Here is a 20,262-nt window from a genome sequence, read left to right as displayed (position 1 = left end):
TCTAAAATTAGTTTTGCAAACCGGGCATCACCTATCAAACATGTTCAGATATAAAGTGTTAATACATTATTTACATTAGCCAAGATATAATGGCTGTTGTCCTGAAACGATGCTTGTCCTCTGCAGCTAAAGCAGCTAGAATCATCACTTGTCCAGACAAACTTGTTTATCCTGCTCTTCCAATGCATCAAAATATCCTCAACAGTATAGACACTCAACTTGATACAGTTTTGTTGGTCAGTAATTTATGTGTGTCTGTTATAATAATTGATTGTCTCCATGTCTAATCTGATATCAATGCTGTACCAACATTCAGCAAGCCATTTTAATCTATATTCATTAAATTGAATTAAACTGATTGCACCGATTAGAAAGTAATTTAAACTTACAAACAAAATATTCAGACTTGTGGTCTGACACGTCAAGATGTCAAGGGATCTGAGCTTGCAGCCCAAATTGGAAGAATGGCCAACAAGTTCAAAGCTGCAGGAATGGGACATGGTGATCATGTTGCCATTGTGGGACTCAACCATCTCAACTATCTGCCAGCTAGACTAGGAGTTGTTGCTACCGGAGCTGTTCCAGTTCTTTTCAACCCAATGCATACTAGTAAGCTCATGTTATTTGTTTGTGATCGAGTCAATGATTTTCAAGTTTTATTATCCAATAACTCTAAATTTTATTTTTAATGAGTTCTCCTCTGAACCTAATAATGCGCAGATCAAGAGACGAGTAAACTGATTGAAGTAAGCGAGTGTAACTATGCAATTGGACATATGTGCAGCGCTGATAAACTACAGGAACTGCAAGGAAAGCATAAGTATAAGATTTTACCAAATATTGAGGATCTTGATGAATGGTCGAAGTAAGTGTAGAGCTCAATTCAGCCTAATTAAATGTAATCAATCATATTCCTTTATCAGTTTTTTTTTCATTGCTCAATTGTGATAGGAGCTGTTCAAAATCTAAAATAAAATTTACATCATGTATATCTGACATTATTTACCAAAACAGTCAAGAAACTGCTTATCAATGAAAAGATGTATTTTCAACTGGCTTAATGATGGCATTGAAATCTAAACGATTGTATTTGAAAACACAATGAAGAAGGGCACTTATACAGATGATAAAAATATTATAATTATTTCAGAGATGAATCGACGATTTGTCCTGAACACAATGGCAATTTGGACGATACAGCTATCATGATGTTCAGTAGTGGAACAACAGGTACTCATTTCAATTTCCTGTTTGTAGACCCTTTGTAGATCTTTTAATTATGCAAAATTTGTCATGTTACATTATATTAAGGATCTTTTAAGAGGCCAATACGTCTACTTGTATCAGCTGATAGTAAAATTGTTAAATGATTTGTCTAGATACTTTCTCTGTGTACTTTCCTTCACCCGAAACATGTCCAGGTCTCCCAAAAGCAGTTGAAATATCACATACAAACATGAACTCTCAGCTAGAGAGCATTAACATTTCCGGTAAATTTGAAGATATAATTGAAACGGAAGGACTTAAAAACCCTCGTATGGTGAGTACTAGTAAATTATCAATTTTCAACTTTCTGTTTGAATTTCTTGTAAAAGGTTCAGTGACCAGTGTAGAGTTGTGGCAATTCTGCTAAGTTTTATAAGAGCTGTTTCTGTCATATTTTGTCAGTATAACGTTCTGGTAGCACTGTTTTTACCTGATGTAATTCATTTCTTGAAAATGTCCCTGTGATTTCATCTTATCACAGAAATATTTTACAGGTCGATTTTTTACCTGAATTCCACTCATATGGAAGTTTGCTGGCCCAGTTTGGCGTTCTAAACGGGTATCAAAGGATAGCTCTTCCTTTCTTTTCTCCTGAACTGTTTTTACAATGTCTGCAAGACTTCAAAGTAAGTACAATAAGAGGAACTGACAATCTTCTGAATCACTCACAATTAAGGACACCAATTAATGTAATAGTCTATATCAATTGCACGCAGTTATTTTTATTATTATATTGAAGTCTTTGCCATAATTTTAATACTGTTCAACCCTCGAAAAACAGTGTTATTCCTGGTTTCATAACATGAAGACTTCGTTCTAACTTGTACTGAAAAGCATGAATACAGTGGAATTTTATCTTTTATTATTTAGCAGGACCTTTTACTTCTTCCCTTTACTTTCAGTACGGGTAACTTGTTCAAAATTGAAATCGCGGTTCAAATCATTTTAAATCATTTTCGAAAACGAATATTTAAATCAAGGCTCAAGCTAAGATCTACAATGCACAGTAAATTTATAAGATGTGAGACAAAGAGAAGTGGAATATATACAGAAACCTATTTAATAATTTAAACATCAAGTTTAAAAGTGTATAAATACACTCAGCCCTTTATTCTTTAATCAGTCAATCAATTTTCAATAAAATTCTAGATATGTCCAACATAATTGTTAATCATAGTCATAGCCTTCCTGGGCCACATCTCCAGCACAATGTGTTACACCAGAGCAGGAATACGGGATGATGTTTTTGTTATCTTAGTACATGATTGTCTCTCCTGGGTTGGATTGTAGAAACCCCCTGCAATTGAACGTTAATGGTAGCTTTCTAATTCTAACTAAACTCTAAACAAGTTTGCGATAGTTTGTTTATGGCAAACAACCCAAAGCATAAGGCATGCATTATATGTTTATGACTCAAATCACATGACATGCACATTACATGTTCACCATTTGAAGCCACCTAGCCCCGATCAAGAGGCATATTGACGTGGAGTTCCCGAAGCATTAATTCTTCAGACACGACTAGCCAGCTCAGTGCGTGCTGTCACATAATCATCAGATTCTCTTGAATTTTTACCTGTTATTGTAGTCAACAGGGCTGCCCGGAGGTTTTTCATCCTAATGATGTAGAGAATGGGGTTGCACAATGCGTTTAATGGTATGCTGAGGCTCCACACAAAGTTAGAAAAGTAGCCCAGTTCGTCGAATGCTAACATTTCGTCAAATCCTTCCATGTCAAATAGTTTATAGAGGTTTAGGAAGGATGAGGGGATGTTGAACACTGCATATATTACAGTGAACATGACGATTGTTACAGAAGCGTAGCGCTTCTCCATGTTCTGCTCTGCACTTCTCCCCTCCCGCGCTGAACCCATCAGAGCAAAAATGCTGATGAAACAACTAAGGATTATGGGGAAAACTGGAAAAGTGTGGCACATGTTCAGAATTACGTCTCCAAGTTTCTCAAACTTGGTTACGTTTGCTGCAAATGAACACTCAGCAAACATACTGAAATACATCCACTGTCCTCCTTGCTCCCAGTATATTATGGTAGAAGCAACACATTGGAACAGGAAGTAGCTGACTAACGAAGCCACAACCAGCTTCTTAGAAATAGACCTGAAGGGCCGCAACAGAAAGTAGGTTCTAGTGATACTCAGTGTAGCAACACAGAAGATGGACATGGAGGAGAGAGTCTTATACACCAGGTGCCACATGTTACAGAAGATCAAGCTGCTAAACAGGGTGGGGTTCCTGCTGTTGAAGTAGGAGAGCGCCACAGGGAACGCACAGAGGCATAGCACTGTGTCCACAGCGGTGACGCTGATGTATATGATAGCAGAGACGTCTCTGCGTTTGGAGATGAAGTAGTAGAGTGAAAGTGCATTTCCAAGGGTTCCCAAAATGGTTATTAGTATCAGTATTGTTCCGTAGCCGATGTCTGCATTCTTGTTGAACTCCACTATTGTGCCGTTGACTATATGCCACTCAATATGTGATCCAAGTTGAGTCATTTTTTTCTGCTAGTTAAGTATTTTTTTATTATTTGTTAGTTTATATTACCAAATAAATTTATAATAAAAATGTGACATCATTGTCACATTGTGCAAACGAAACGGCAGCTGTTATATTATGATCTGCAGGAGCAATCTGCTTTTAGTATTAATGATATATTTCATAACTTGATGATTGATGCCAGGTTGTAATTTAAAGTCTTAGTCATTAGTGCTTTAATAAAGAATTTAGCAACAATTGCACATATTTTTAAATGATCAATTTAGCAATTATCTTATAAATTGAGAAATTCTCAGACACAGAGCCAAAAGCAAAATAGATAGGCTGAACCCACATGAGTAACGTAAATAACAGAGCTCAGAGGCCACCAATCTAGATAAATTCTCTACGACTCAGCACCAGTGTAAGAGTTAGAGAGTTAGAGCTTGGACTCTGTGCATTCATCATTTTGTGAATTATGATAATAATATAATGTTAAATTCCTAAAAGCATCTGAAATAAGAAATATAATAATTAATACAGTGTAAGGATAATTAAAATGGCACAATAAATCATTAGTCAGAAGAACTAGAGCTCCGGATTTGATGTTGTTCTAGATTTATTTCTGAATAAAAGTTGAATAGTTGTATAAAAGATAAAAATGCCTTACTCCAATCAAAAATGTAATAAGAAATTAGTCACAAATTGCCGACTTGTGTCTGAAACAACAGCACCAAAAAAAAGCCTTGTGCAATGATTTTCGTAACAAACTGTCTGTGTCCCAACCATTGCTTACAGGGCATTAGGCAATTAATGGATTACTGATCCAAGGACATCTGTGCAACGAACATAATAATATTTAATATCGCCCCCACTCATATTGGGGAGCCGGAACATTAGTCTAGAGAATAGCACTTGCAACTTGTACATAACGCACGTGCCACAATGTCTTCCAACACATACTGCAACATAACATGGGATGTGATAATATTATATATTATGCATATGGGTATTAGGTAAACAATTGCCATACTGATAGTTGTAGGTGAATAAAAGGAAAGCGCTAAGCAATTGGTTACTCTTAAACATCTGTAGTCTGTTTTTTAAAGTGAAGTTACATTTCTGATGATTTGTATCCAGTAAAGATGATTGTTTGAATTTTGTCAATTTGGAACATACGAGCAGGAACCCGTCTAACCCTAAAATGGTGTCAAGACTCAAGAGACTAAAACAATTATTACCTATTTAATTCGCGTTTTTGACACCACTTGGGGTACCAAATTTTGGGCTCTAAAACTCCTATTTCTTGGCCAATTTTTTATTTTTTCATGCTGATTTGGAGGCCATTAAAGCATTTAACCCAGTCAAAAAAGATTCAGTTGTATATCTTTGACGGTTTTTGCAGAAATTCGCGTTAAAGTTGATGCCGTGGTGTCAGTAAAATGGCACGGATAAATATATATATATATCGTCTCGCTTTATATATAGTAAGATAGCAACGTTTTCAGATGCAACCTGTTTTTGCACTACCAATTTTCCACTATAAAGCCCAACTGTCTAAGGTCAAACGAAAATATTTAAAAAAAATACAACTTCTTAATATTTAAAAAATCCTTAGTTAAAACATGACATCTTCAAATCAATGCATTAATAAATGCTCGGTTCCTATACACAGTAATGCAAAATTAAAGTAGGTACAACACAACAACACAGGTTAATGCTACTAACAAAACATTAGCTCGATATAAACCTTGTCATCTTCACGCACATTAACTGCCGACCATTTGTCCTCACTCCGTTATATCGTATAAATTATACGATTTGTATTGTCAGTAACCTAGATTATATCATGATGGATTGCAATAACTAGCTCTCTGCATGGCTGACTAAGGCGTTAAATAGCCAGGTGGTTTTGCGGTTTTGTGCATTTGATGGTGCATGAAGTAAGGATTTGATAATGGAGTATGCAAGTGAGGATATAGATACAAGCTTGATTACACTTTACAAGAGAATGATCGAGAAAACATAGCCTTGAAGTTCTTCAAGTGAGTGTAAAGTTTAGTCGTGATGCCGTTTAAGCACCGATCGTCTTTGTGTTGGGGCTTTAATGGATGCTAAACTGTGATTTGGGGGATTCAAGTCGGGCGTTTACCAAGCAGCAACATAGAACGTAACAAAAGAAACGATAGTTAAAGAACAAAATGTGACCTTGGATTTATCAAGTTCACTGCATTTATTTGCAGTGCAACTCCCAGGCGATGTGTCGCTATTGTGGCTGTAAGATTATCCTGGGTATTACCTGTTAATACAGTCTAATATTGCGTAATGTGAGCGTACCACCAACTGGTGTTATATTGACAGGGTGTACCCCCCATCATGAATAGGTTGTGCATTTATAAAGGTTAAAAGGTTAAGTACGCGGTAAGATATCAAAAAATAGCTTTCAGTAATCTTTATTGTTTTCTCACGGTGCAACAATCTAAGGCAAGGCTTCCCAAAACATGTTGGTTAGACATACTCATAAGTCATAGTTGATTCCTTCAAAAGCTGTAAACTACTAATTTTACTAACGGTGGATAAACACTGTTACTGATACTGGTATTCCGTATTTCTTATATGAACAGCGGTTAATTTTCCTCAAAGCTTGATACCGATCTATTATCTAAAACAATTATGTAATAAACACCACTCCATTGACAAATCAGTAGCTATCTACCTAAACCATTCCAATCTTATTATATTCCCACATGATGTGCCATTAACGGAAGTGCTACTCGACTAGAGACAGATGTAAGGAAATTACCGAGTTGTTATCAGACATCATTTGTACAATAAACAGCTGTGCTGGTGCTGACTAATAACAAATAGCAATTGTATGATTAACAACCTGGTTTATATCCTTCCGAGCCGCATTTAAGAATTATCGAGATCACGCACGGTAAAGCAGATAACATACTAGCTGCAGTGACGGTTTCAAACATTATGGCCCTAACTACTAACTAAGTAAATGGCAAGAAAAAGAAATTAGATGTATAGAAATATTTAGCATTTACCGTGGAATGCCCCCTGTGGTAAACTCCCACATGTTTAGATTGATCTCTTTTCAAACTGAATCGAATTATTATGATTGCATTTCAACAGCTGTAAGCTGGTTACAAAATTGAAAGTATCAACGAAAACTAAATGAAAGCTATGGATAAGAGCACGTAAGAAATTATTAAACAGGGCACGCTTCCACACTGTCATCGAGAAATTGTGCAGGTGAAGACATTAAAATATGTCAATGAAATAAACCAGTTATGAAGACAGAAAACAAAACACTTCGCGCTTTCATAAAAAATTAAACATTCGATAATGTAGTTCTTCGAGTACTGTGACCTATATGATCAGTTCCTCTTTATGATAATTCGATTAAGATACGTCAATATGAACATGATTATGCAGAACTTGATGATCAATATTTGTGTTATTAATTCACTTAAGATGAATGAAACAAGATTTAAGTTTACCATAAAGGCATCAATGCGTGACTTGGCTGATCCACTATCCAGCCACAATTGTAAGAGAAGAAGAGCTCTGGCAAGGTCGTCGGAGTGATGCTAACCCAATCTGCGAGGAAAACAGAAGAGCTCCTAGAAAATTCGAGGGCACCTGTGATCCTACCAACGGCGTGAAAAGTTGCTGGCAATTAGTTTTTAGTGGCTGATCAGGGACTGAGATGTTGCCAGATGTGAGATGGGCCGGCGTCATTGTAACTTATAGAGGAACAATCTACCACGCGGCACTTTTCACAAGTCAGCCAGCTTCACAGGACAAACTAGCACTATTGTCATGGTAATTAGATGGTACATCAAGGTGCTGGTGGTGTTATGTGATGTTGCTGTGTTTTTACTTCAGACAATGGTTTATGAAATGGATCCGTTGTTACGGCTCTGTTTTAAACTCACGACAAAAGGCAGCGACCATTTTAGCTGATAAGTAGTGTTGACGTGCCGAAAAAGTGCCGAAAAAACTTAGCCAACATACCAACTATGACAGTAAGACGGATAAATTTGAAGATGAACAGTTTACTGTTATAGAACTTTGAATGCTTAAACAAGATTGCTATATATAATATATTTAACAAATAATTTGAGTTAACGGATAAATTACTGAGGGTCCAATCCTCATCGTCCTCTTTTGTCAACATACTTGGTCTAATGTGTCTTTAATTACAATAACCACGCTGTAATTATTCAACACTAGCATAACATCAAGAAAGCATCAAGGACCGGATTAAACAACAAAACAAATTCACAGCAACTTTTCACGCAGCGTACTTAGAACCGCTTAAGAACTCACATTATCCATCTCTGTGAGATGTAATAATCTCTCTCACACGGGTAGAAAGATGGTCGATAGTAAAATACACCACCTGCACCACAACCAATAAGAGAGACCAAGCTGGCTGGTCACTAGTCCCTGCTCTCCAGAGGTCTCTCTCTCTCTGTTCCCATTTTACTCTGCCTACGTTTTCAAACTATAGCTCCAGGTCATCAGTAAAACAGTAATTTCTCTCATGAGGTAATGGCGACCTGGACTCTGTCTGGTGGGGGTTCTTAGCGACTTAGCCCCCTTGATAGTACAGGGGAAGTATTCGTTCCAAATCGTGCTTCTACTAATGATTCACAGGTGGTGGTTTTTATTTTCGGGGCGCAGCTCAGGGTGATCTCACTTACCTAAACGATCGTTTTTCTGCCAAAATGAAAAGGTTTCGATGAAATCGACCTGTTGCGAACGTACTGAACGGGAAATTATAAAATTTAAGAATGTATTAAATAGGTAAATATAGTATAGAATTTTCCGGTGCGAACTGTTCGGTTATTTCTAGAATTTCTCACTGAATAATGTATCGCGTGATGTATTAACAAGCATATTACTGCCAAGCAATGAGCTTCTTTTGCTCTACAAGATATGATATTGAAGCGTAACGTTAATTGATAATTCGGTCATTAGAATTATTAAACGAATAAGGAAGCAATTAAAGTATTTGGCCCAGGATTTAATAATTATCTTGAGAAAGTTGAAAGGTTAGCTACAAATAGTAAATAGTGGCAGTTTATAAGTTTGCTGTGGAAGAGGAAAGGCGGATAAGAGCAGTAGGAACAAGCAGAAGTTAAGGCGTGGCGTTATTAGGTTTCAGGGCCCTGTTTATTGTTAATTAAACGAATTCATAAAACAGCATTATTCTTGAAACTATTCTATCAGAATAGGAACTATTCTGGGTTTTAAAAGCGCTTAGATAGTTCAAATTCACCTATAGAGTATAGACGGGCTCGTAGACCCACTAGTCTAGATAACTGCTTATAAATATGGCGGTAATATGTAGGTTTCAAGATAATGTACAGTATCATACGATGTTATTAGACTACATAAAAAACATCCGATTCACTGCACATCTTGGATTATCTTGTTAAAAAGAGGATACGTCATAAATAACATAATATTATGTATGCGCAGTAAATGGTTTTTGGGCAACCGCACATTATAACGAAATGCGAAAGCACTATATTGCGAATCTGTCACAATATCGTGTTGGCACAACAATAACAATAATAGCAATAATAAGGTGTCTCTGTTAATGGTTATTAGTGATATAATGGTAATGCTTTAATCGTATTATATTGCGTAAATGTTATTGAAATAATCATTCGTTCCCTCGAACACAACGACCAGTTATATATATATATAGTTATATAGTATTTAGTTATACAGTATTTACGGCTCATTAACAATGAGTTGCTTAATTTAATATCTACATTCCTTATATTAAGCTGAGACGAAAGTTGCTGGTATAAAATGTGCCGTTTAAACGACTTTAAATTATGTAATAAATTATTCCCTGGAGAATTACTGCGTCAACATTTTAAAGATACCTTAAAATATCGTTCTTCAGTTTGTCATATTATGAACAGTTTACGATAAATCTGTAACAAACAGTCTTATAAATAAGTAAATAAATAATAATAATATCAAAATTATGGCTATGATGATTGTATTATAATTACTTTGAGACATACACTACCACATCAACTAAATACGTTATCATGTAGAATACCTTACCTGCACATATTATATAATATGTTTATTGTTTAATCATAAAAATAAATTAAGTATCGAATGAAAGTTGAAATGTAGACGTGTGCTGGCTACGACTCCTTGTATAGACGATAGAAAAATGTGCACGAATGTTCATTTAAATGTTCATTTAATTATAATATTGAACAAACAAAATAATACGAAAAGAATGTGCTAATGCTATAAATTGGTACAGTGCGAGATAGTTTTAATTGTTCCTACCATGTGTATTAATTCGTAGCCACAGTTTCATGACCAACGATCATAATTTCAATGAAACATGATTAAATTTTCGTGTCGTACAGATAGTAGAGACCATAGTTACAGGCAGTATTTAATTAACACTAGAGTTACAGACTATGTTACTAACACTGTAACAGTCTGTTAGTTAGCTCTGGTATGTAACTCTGGTTTGTATTATGTAACTCTGGTATGTAACTCTGGTATGTTACTCTGGTATGTTACTAACACCCTACAATATAGATCTGTCCCTGAGATAATTGATATAGCTTATGATCCTATCGTGTGATATGGTGACAAGCATCTACCATATTAGTGTTCATTAATTGACTTATAATGATTTGAAATCCCAGAACATATTTAAATATATCATCGGCTGATCCGGGATCTCGAATAATTTGATATTTAAAACTACAGTCAAAGCAACCTCGATATTAGTTCGTACTTGGTAAGTTGGAGAGCAGTTTATATCTACAAATTTGGCAGCCGAATATCAACCTGCACTAGTTAGACGGTAGTTCTGATAAACTGTCACCTGGCCACGCTAACTGGACAAAATTGATTGGGTGATTATGTGAGCCTTAACGACTCCCATAATGTTTAACGGGGTAGTTTACGGGGTCACCTTATCACGTGATTAGGTAAGCAAATCACCTGATCACATGTAATGAATAAACTCTTTATGCTTCGTATCTCGGTCATCTGAGAAGCTATAACTCTAATTTTTTTCAGGACAAACGTAATTTGAATGGCCAAACACAATTCAATAAAATTCAGCTCGATCCGACTATCCAAATTATCAAATAAATGCGAAAATGAATCTTCATCTGAAAAAAATGAACACGAATATTTTATATTATTCGGGGGGGAATGCAACGTCAATTAATGTCAGTATTCCATAAAAACCGTAAACTGACATTGACATTAATTGACATTAATTGACATTAATTGACATTAATTGACATTAATTGACATTAATTGACATTAATTGACATTAATTGACATTAATATGTCTTGAAATTTGAGATTAGCATTATTCGATAAATATTCAAGATATTCACGTCTATGTAAGTTAGACCGGTTCAAAAAAACAAAATGTCCTTGAATAATTATGAGCATGTTCTTATCTGTTGATCCTTAGGTTCAAAGACCACCAAAAAAAATTTCAGCTTCCAACTCTTCCATCTTCGGTCCCCACCGGCCACGCCCATATTTTATTGGTTTCTTATACAGGTAAAATATTTAGAATCGGCTTTTTTAGTATGAAGGAGTAATGTTAGCTGTTTAAGATTCGTTATTCACATATAAATGTCATGAAGGCATTTCGTTTAATGTGGGTTTTAAGTTCTGATGATGTTGAGAACCACGCCCTTGGATGGCCACGCCCATTTAAGAAAATTAAATTTCGGGAAACCGTATTATTTTAGTTTTATTGTTTACGGGTATCGGCCTTACAAAATGACACGAAAAAGGAGATGGCTCTGAAATGCACAAAAATGAGTTTTGTTCATGTTTTATTATCCAGATAGGTAGTTCAACAGGTATATTTTTTCTTCCCGGGGGTTGATTTGATTGAAAAACCGTAAATTTTGCGATAAAAATTGTCATCTTTGAAATCTTCCAAAAAAACATGCCTTACAAAATGACAATTTCGTCACGGCTGTCATTTTTTAACAGCAGCCTATAGAAATTTGATTTCACCTAGGACAGTTAGAGAAATATAATAGATTGAAGATTAGAATAGCTTTTACAGGAAAAAGGATGATTAAAAAAAGTTGGGCAATTTCGCGTGAGATAGTGCCTTACAAAATGACAACCCAAAACGGCATCACTTCAAATCCGATTTGGGAAAAAGTTTCATTATTCTTTCACGTGTCTTACTGTTAGATATATATTTTGTTTATATTATACCAGTTCTGTTTTTACCAAAATATATTTAAAAAGGAACATTTTTTATACTTTGAAAAAATTTAAAAAATGTCATTTTGTGAGGCGTAAAAATCATTTTTTGTTTTCATACTTGAACACAGTATTTGGTTATATTTGATATTTTCTATGACTGGATAGATCACTTTTCAGTGTTTAGTTAACGTTTGACATGTTTTAGGAGTTGTTATTACTCTCTGCTTTCACAAAATAGAAGCTTTATTTCGTTGAGTTTTGAAATCAGAGTTTGAAATCAAAGAGTTTGAAATCAAAGTTTTGATACCAGAACTGCACTTTTTTAATGCTACTTGATTGTTAACTGTCAGATTATGATTATTTTTAACTCCTTCTTGTATTGACTGTCTCTGATCCATTTTAGATGATGAAAATAATTCAATCTGAAACATTGTCATTTTGTAAGGCTTTTCGGTGTCATTTTGTGAGGCATTTTGATCAAAATTGATGATCAAACAAACACATTAAGGCTCATCATGAGCTTACTGGGTTTAAGAATACCAATAATTAGGCAAGGGGCATCCAATATAAATATGCCATCTTTGTATCATAAAATAAAATTGTCATTTTGTGAGGCATAACACTGTCATTTTGTGAGGCTAGCTCATTTTTTTGTCAATTCTTCTACCAAAGTCACTAAATCAGTTTTTTTATTTGACCAGAGTAGTCTTTGATTGACATAAGTCATGGTAGTACCTGGTTTTCTGGGGTTAAATTCAAAACTTTGGTCTCCATTCTGGGTAACATGAACAGTTAGGCGGGGCAATGACTGAACAGCAAAAACGTCCATATTTATGTAAGAAATATAGATTCTATGTCATTATCATTCCTTGGGAAGTGTTAATTAATGCTTTTTCTTTCATACAGTAAAAGGAATAGGGTTCAATGTATAGGGAACCTAAGCTACAGCATGGTCTATGTGGGCTGTCATTTTGTGAGGCCTGTCATTTTGTAAGGCCGATACCCGTAATGATCTGAATTTTTTTCACATTTTCATATGTGATAGTAGTGAATAAATTGATGATATAAACGTTCTAAAGTACTAACAATATGGTAGAACTACATAATCTCTGGTCGAAAAATATCGTGTCAATTAATGTCAGTATTCCAAAATTTTGCAAAACTGACATTGACATTAATTGACATTAATTGACATTAATTGACATTAATTGACATTAATTGACATTAATTGACGTTGCATTCCCCCCATTATTCGAGTTGACAAATTCCTCGAAACAGTGGTTGTACTAAGATATACCAGAAAGAATTATTTCAATTGGGCACTCAGTGACTGAGCTATTAAGGTGAACGTATGGGTACTGACTTTTGGCCCACCCTGTAGCTGTAGTTCGTACTTGGTAAGTTGGAGAGCAGTTTATATCTACAAATTTGGCAGCCGAATATCAACTAGTTGGACGGTAGTTCTGATAAACTGTCGAACATTTCTCAGTCAAGTGTCAAAACACGATAATCGAAATTCAGAGAAATAAGCCTCCAGTAGCTCTATTAGCAAGTTGGGAAGGAGATAGTTTATCTGTGCACGGCCGCCCCAGGTGCCTAAACACCTGGCCACGCTAACTGGGAAAACATTAGAATACTTTAGATAATTGTGATGATGGAAACCTGGAAGCCATTATCTTCCCCTGAGTTGTAGTGATTTAGTTGCAGTTTCACAACTAACTAAAGAATTCTCTTTGATATGTGAGATAATAAATCAAGAGGCTTGCATATAATGAACATATTGACACGGGTGCAGAGTTGAGTCTGTACGGAACCTAGTAGTTTCAGATCCTTGTTTAACTTGCCGTACAGCAAGGTCATCCACTACTTTAGCCCGGCGAGGCACATAACTCCCTCTACAACTCCATATCAAATGTTTCATATATACTAGCCAAGTTCACAAGATATATCCTTGTGTTTGAGAAGAGCTCGTTAGAACTGCTTCCTTTCCCTTCAGTATCCTATAATGGCTACAAATAGTTGTACACCTAGCTACATAACGAGCAATTCATCTCTAATTTATTGTCGCTTGAATGATTTTATTTTTCCTGTAATTTTTGAAATTGGATAATTTAGCTGTTTTGAGTAACAACGCACCGCAAAGGTCGTGAAATAATAGAAACTCATGAGTCATACCACCATTGCCAGGAGCCATTACTCACTACTTTTACGTCTGCAACAAAATGCCATATTATAAAATAAAACTTAACTTAATAATATTTCAGGCTCCCAGTACAACAGTGGTACCCCCAATCATGATAATGCTCAGTAAGCTCGACATTGTGGCTAACTACGACCTGTCCCACCTGCGCCTGATTGTGGTGGGTGCTGCTCCACTTGCACAGGAGACAGAAGAGGCGGTTAAAGAGAGGCTGCGAGCGTGCAATCCTGGAATAAACCTGGAAGTTACTCAAGGTACATTGTTTAAGGGGGCCGGGGGGGGGGTCTTCATCAAAATTCTCTCGAAATCGACTTAATAGTTGTTTCTGATAGAGGGGAGTGATATCTATCAGCTGCTTTTGGTCCCATGGAAAAATATTGTTCCTACCCGAAATTATCGCCGGTCTAAGGTCAGCGCTTATGTTTAATTGTATTGCGCGAGCGATTTTCAATCGCAAATTCTGAAAATCGAGTCTAAAAATCTATCTTCTCCCACATTTTTTGAGCAATCACCCTGAAACTTTCAAGATATGTTCTAGGGACCATTTAGAAGAGATTGATCATACAAAATTTTGAGATAGGCCTTTAAACATTTTTTATTCAATTTTGAAAATCTTGGACCTCAAAAAATCGTAAAAAAACGAGGTCCAAGATTTTCAAAATTGAATAAAAAATGTTTAAAGGCCTATCTCAAAATTTTGTATGATCAATCTCTTCTAAATGGTCCCTAGAACATATCCTGAAAGTTTCAGGGTGATTGCTCAAAAATTGTGGGAGAAGATAGATTTTTAGACTCGATTTTCAGAATTTGCGATTGAAAATCGCTTGCGCAATACAATTACACATAAGCGCTGACCTTAGACCGGCGATAATTTCGGCTAGGAACAATATTTTTCCATGGGACCAAAAGCAGCTGATAGATATCACTCCCCTCTATCAGAAACAACTTAAAAGTCGATTTCGAGAGAATTTTGATGAAGACCCCCCCCCCCCCCCCCGGCCCCCTTAAGTAGTATAAGTAAGGGACAAATAACATAAGTTAGGGTCAAGGGACGGTCTTAGTGTATTGCTGTATTACAAGTATGTAGCCACTTGGTATTTCTGATTAAGGAAGTATGCTACACACCTGCACCTATAATAATGTAGAATGGTACGTGATATTGAGGCTCACATGTTAGGGGATTTATTATCTTGTTCCTATCAATTTCACTCCGTACGTGTTTTGGTAAATTAGTATTCCCAAACTCCAACAAAGATTCTCAGCGAAAAGCCTTCTTAATATGCTTTATTATTACATCTGCTGTTCTGTTTTATAAGATTCCATGTTAGACTATGAAAATGAATGTGGTTCCCCTACTTTATGTACGTTGCACCTAATATTTCGGGAGAATGAATTGAAGTTAGTGGAAGTCCCACAGTCGTATTTCTTATCAGTAAATACTCGTTGATTTGATTACATTTTGGAGGTGGGCAGAGTTCAGTAAAATGCATTTTTGCGTCGGCCAGGCCTTTTTTAGCCCTACAAATTTGGTGATAAGAAGTACAAGTTTCGCTTAACTTTAAGGAACATACCGAATGAAGTATATAATGAAAGTTATTTTATCAACAAGTACATCTGAATAAATTAGTCATAACTTGATGTGATGTTGTTATCTGATCTCCATAAAGCTACATTCGTTCATGAGATTATTGAGTTACAACTTGAAATAATTTTACTGGGTATTGAAGGAAATCTCGATTCCAGGTATTCATTTTCAGCTCCTGATTTCAATTGCCAAATGCCCGTTCCGATAATTATCTTCAAACCTAAAATTTCTTATATTACTGCGTTAATGCTTTCTTTAGTAAAATAAATCACAATCAATCGAAAAAATTCAAACTATGAAAACTATTTAAAATACGTCTACTACACAGAAACGAAAGAAACGAAAGCAAATTGAACTTTACAAATTACACCATGTGTTATATATTTGTAGAAGCTCTGAACTCTAACAAGGGGCTCACAAAAGAAATGGGTCTTTGAAGGAGCTAAGAGCATTAGGCACCAGGTTATTAGCCAACTATCTAGACATTTTAAAGGTCTCCGTTTGAATATTTTAAGGATGCTTCATGTTTTATGTAGACCGGTTTAAAGGGAGGGAGGGGGTTAATATAGCTATGTACTGTGTATAGGACATAAGTTATTTAAATGGAGGAAGGAGGGGGTCTTAATGGGCAAAATATAGAATGCGGAACATGAGAACGAACCATAACCTCAACAATTTGTGTAAGCCTCACGAGAGTTCGGCTTTTATACTGGATTTGAATTGTGAGATTAGTTTTAATAGACTGTGAGGGAGACTGCAGAGGGAGACTGCGGAGGGAGACTATAGTCTAATGCTGTAAAGAGTCTACTGACTACAAACTAGACATGAGGCAATTTCAATTTAATAAGATCTCAAAAGCAGAGACTCTAGAGAGCTAGAGTCTAGTACCGTTTGTAACACTAGAATGTTCTGCAAGGTTTGTTGGAATGCGAGATTAACACCACTGGTATTTATTTCACCTGTCTCTGTTATATACTTGAGACAGATTCAGTGAATAACTTAACAATCCATTGGAAGTGAGTCTACTATCCCCTACAAATCGGCTGAAAATACTGGTTTACATTTGAGTTACTGTGCGTGAACAATCAGTCAAACAGGGATATAAACAACATTGTAATGCATACCATACAAGAAACGCAAATCGAACCTACCATCTTTGATTACTTGACCAATTCTATTCAGAAAATTCGAAACATCTTAATTCTTAAAACTATGTACAGCAGATCCTCTCACAATAGGCTAGTATCACGTGACTGAGATGGGTATCATGTGACCACCTACCTACCTATGTGACCTATGTTGAGTTTCGTCAAGACTTGACGGGGCCATCACATCTTCTAACCACCCCATAGCGAAGTAGAGTCTCGCTCGTTGCGCCAGCACAGCAGAGAGTTCGTATTTGGAGGAGTATATCCCCTGATCGGCGGCTTATCAGGGAGAGACAACATGAACTTTGTGAGCTTATCTTTGAAGTGCTCTAGATCTTGAATGACATTCAGATGGTAGGGGATTGCATTCCACAATTTAGGTCCCTGAACTGCAAATGAGTTGTTGACCAAGATGTTCCATTGGAGTTAAAAATACTGCTGAGACATTTAATTGGAATGTGTCTGTTTCTTCAATTCTATCATTGCAAACCTAGCTATATAATAAATTATCTGCCGTCTCTTGTTCGTAAGTGAACAGACTCGTGTCTGTAAGTAAACTGTATTTATGTATTTATGTCTGGTGTCCTTAGTAATATATTTAGTTCTTGCACGTTTGGTATTTGGTACGTCCTGATCTTGTATAGGGAGAGAAGGTGTTTTGTCGACTGATATCAGTCTGTACTTTTTATTGGCTGCTTCTCCTAACTTATTGGTTTAGAACCAGACAAACAGTTACTGTGCTTTGACTCCCTAAGCTTAAAACCATAATAAATATCTTGAAAATATGCTGTGTTTTGTCTGGTAACAATAACCCCCAGGTTACGGTTGCACTGAAACAGCAGGAGCAACTCTGTTATGTAGACAGGGGGTTACCAAGCCCGGCTCAGTTGGGGCTGTCATTGCTGGCCAGGAGATTAAGGTGGGTCAACAGTTTATTAAATAGTTATTGAAAATATGTTGGTGTTTTGTTAAGTTTGTTAAGAACTTATTACAAGTTGACGCTGTCATTAGGGACATTATTCATGAATCATGGGTAATTGAATTTCAGAATATATTGTTTTTAATACCCTTTAAATTGTTCACTTGAATCATGTATCCTTCCTGCAAACAATTAGTAATTTAAACAAATACCTCATCAAATAAGAATCCTCACCGATCACTTAACCCAATTTAATTTACAGTTTAAATTTATTGAATAATCTTACATTAATAGAAATAATAATAATAAAGATACACACAGTCTCTACGCCTTTATCCTCTGGGCCCTAGGGTGACTCCGGGCCAGAGGAAAATTACCGATTGCCAAGGTTTGAACTTTGATGCCTAGGCAGTCGAGACCTCTTATTGAGACCCGATATAATAAAGATGAAACTCCTCAGCTAGTAGACACAGAGACAGGAGAACTGTGTGTCTCTAATACTATTATTTAAAGTCTAATAGTGCAACTCAAGCTGCAGGAATTACCTAATAATATAATTTTATAATTTAATTTATAGTTATTTATTGAATAATGAAATCCTCAGTTAGTAGACACAGAGACAGGAGAACTGTGTGTCTCTAATACTATTATTTAGAGTCTAATAGTGTAACTCAAGCTGCAGGAATTATCTAATAATATAATTTTATAATTTAATTTATAGTTATTTATTGAATAATGAAACCCTCAGTTAGTAGACACAGAGACAGGAGAGCTGTGTGGTCCTCACGAGCGAGGAGAGATCTACATTAAAGGACCCCAAGTTATGAAGGGGTACTACAAGAACCCTGCAGCTAATGCCACTACTTTCGAGGGTGAATGGTAAATATGCAGGGATGTGTTTTTACTCTGTTTTGTATAAATGGTCCAGGAATTTTGTTAATAACTACTTAACTTACTCAATGAGCAAATAAGGTAATGTAAATTACCGCAGGTTAAAGACTGGTGATATCGCGTACTACGATGAAGATGAGGACTTCTTTATTGTAGATAGACTGAAAGAATTTATCAAAGTCAAAGCTTACCAGGTTTGAATTTTAGTTTGTTATCTCTGACTTAATTTTCTCTAAGGATTCTGAAGTTTTGATTCTTAATTTAAACTCATTCCGTTCTGGAATCTAAACAAAATCTATGATATATCCAGTAAATTAAGAGCATACAGTTTACTAGACGGATTCTAGGCTCAAAACACTGACTATTGAAATAGACTGAAGAAACTGGTACGTAGGCAGCTGAAGACGATTTACACATGTATTTTGAAACAAACTTTTCGTATCACTAATATGTTTTAAATAATCCCCCTCCTGTTACGTAGATTCATCAATCAATTAAACAACTATTTGCCACCAGGTAGCTCCTGCAGAGTTGGAAGCAATCCTCCTGACACATGACCAAATAGCAGATGCAGCAGTTATTGGGATAGCCAATGAGAGGACAGGAGAGGCGCCCAAAGCTTATGTCTGTCTTCCCTTTGGTGGTACGTTCACTTACAGATTGTGGATTTTATACGATAAATAACCCTTAATTTTCTTCGACTGTGTCTGTTTTTAAGGAGATTCAATCATAGGAGCAAGTTTCCCGAATTAAAAATAGTTGAAGACGTAAACCGCATATATTATATGTTGTACTATACTATTAATTTATGCACGTGAAGTTTATTGCTTTCATCAGTTTATTTACTCTAGACTGATTACACGTGTGCACTGGCAAATGTGATTACCTGTATAAATAAAGCTGCTTGATAAATGATATAATTATTTTAAATCCCTTTGTTTTGTTTCTTAGTACATGTTAACATTTCTTTTTCCAGTGAAACTGACTGAGGATGACGTGAAAGAGTTCGTGGCAAGTCAAGTGAGCGACTATAAACATCTGGCAGAGGTCGAGTTCGTTAAGTCGATTCCTAAACTTCCTTCTGGTAAAATCCAGCGAAAACTCCTCCGTGAAAAGCACTTGAAAGACTCCCAGAATAAGTAGTAATTTCTGTAGCAGAATTTTGTCAAAGAATATAATTACGACAACAAGTTTTGGCTGTTAAAATTTATTGATTTAAAGTTAATGAGATTCTGAGATTCTGTAATTTACAAATCGTTTTATTCACAAATAGTTAATTTTTATTACGCTATGTCGAGATATCGCATAAAATGTAATTTGGCTTTATTTTTAAAGCCGTAGTATTTGGCCATATCCTCAATGAGTGTATTTGCCATAATTGATTCATAGGCTTTATTACCTGCAAAACTTAATTAATGAGTGCAGGTGCTTCCTAGCTTGCTTGTAAATGTTTTACTACACGATTTCAATTTGCAACTCTATTTTAATTTTCAAACGAAGT

General features: G+C 35.8%; 2 protein-coding genes across 2 annotated transcripts in view; both read left to right on the top strand.

Annotated features, from left to right (window-relative positions):
• The first annotated feature begins 83 nt into the window (after positions 1 to 83).
• LOC134820421 (uncharacterized) lies at positions 84 to 20,102 on the top strand. Its single transcript, XM_063830800.1, has 12 exons — positions 84 to 236; positions 405 to 609; positions 721 to 865; positions 1,151 to 1,230; positions 1,422 to 1,540; positions 1,761 to 1,892; positions 14,283 to 14,472; positions 17,770 to 17,870; positions 18,619 to 18,749; positions 18,862 to 18,955; positions 19,278 to 19,404; positions 19,738 to 20,102. The coding sequence occupies exons 1-12, from the start codon at positions 90 to 92 to the stop codon at positions 19,902 to 19,904; spliced, it is 1,638 nt and encodes a 545-aa protein (XP_063686870.1). The 5' UTR covers positions 84 to 89; the 3' UTR covers positions 19,905 to 20,102.
• LOC134820429 (uncharacterized) overlaps positions 7,881 to 20,262 on the top strand; it is an 81,056-nt gene continuing 68,674 nt past the window's right edge. The window contains exon 1 of the mRNA XM_063830812.1: positions 7,881 to 7,896. The gene's annotated coding sequence lies outside the window, so the exon portion shown is untranslated. The remainder of the gene's footprint in view (positions 7,897 to 20,262) is intronic.

Source organism: Bolinopsis microptera, chromosome 9, assembly GCF_026151205.1.
Source record: "Bolinopsis microptera isolate Bmic1 chromosome 9, MBARI_Bmic_1.0, whole genome shotgun sequence".
In the NCBI taxonomy this organism is placed as follows: Eukaryota; Metazoa; Ctenophora; class Tentaculata; order Lobata; family Bolinopsidae; genus Bolinopsis; species Bolinopsis microptera.
The sequence above is the reverse complement of the archived record's forward strand: the minus strand, read 5'-3'. Positions and strand labels throughout refer to the sequence as shown.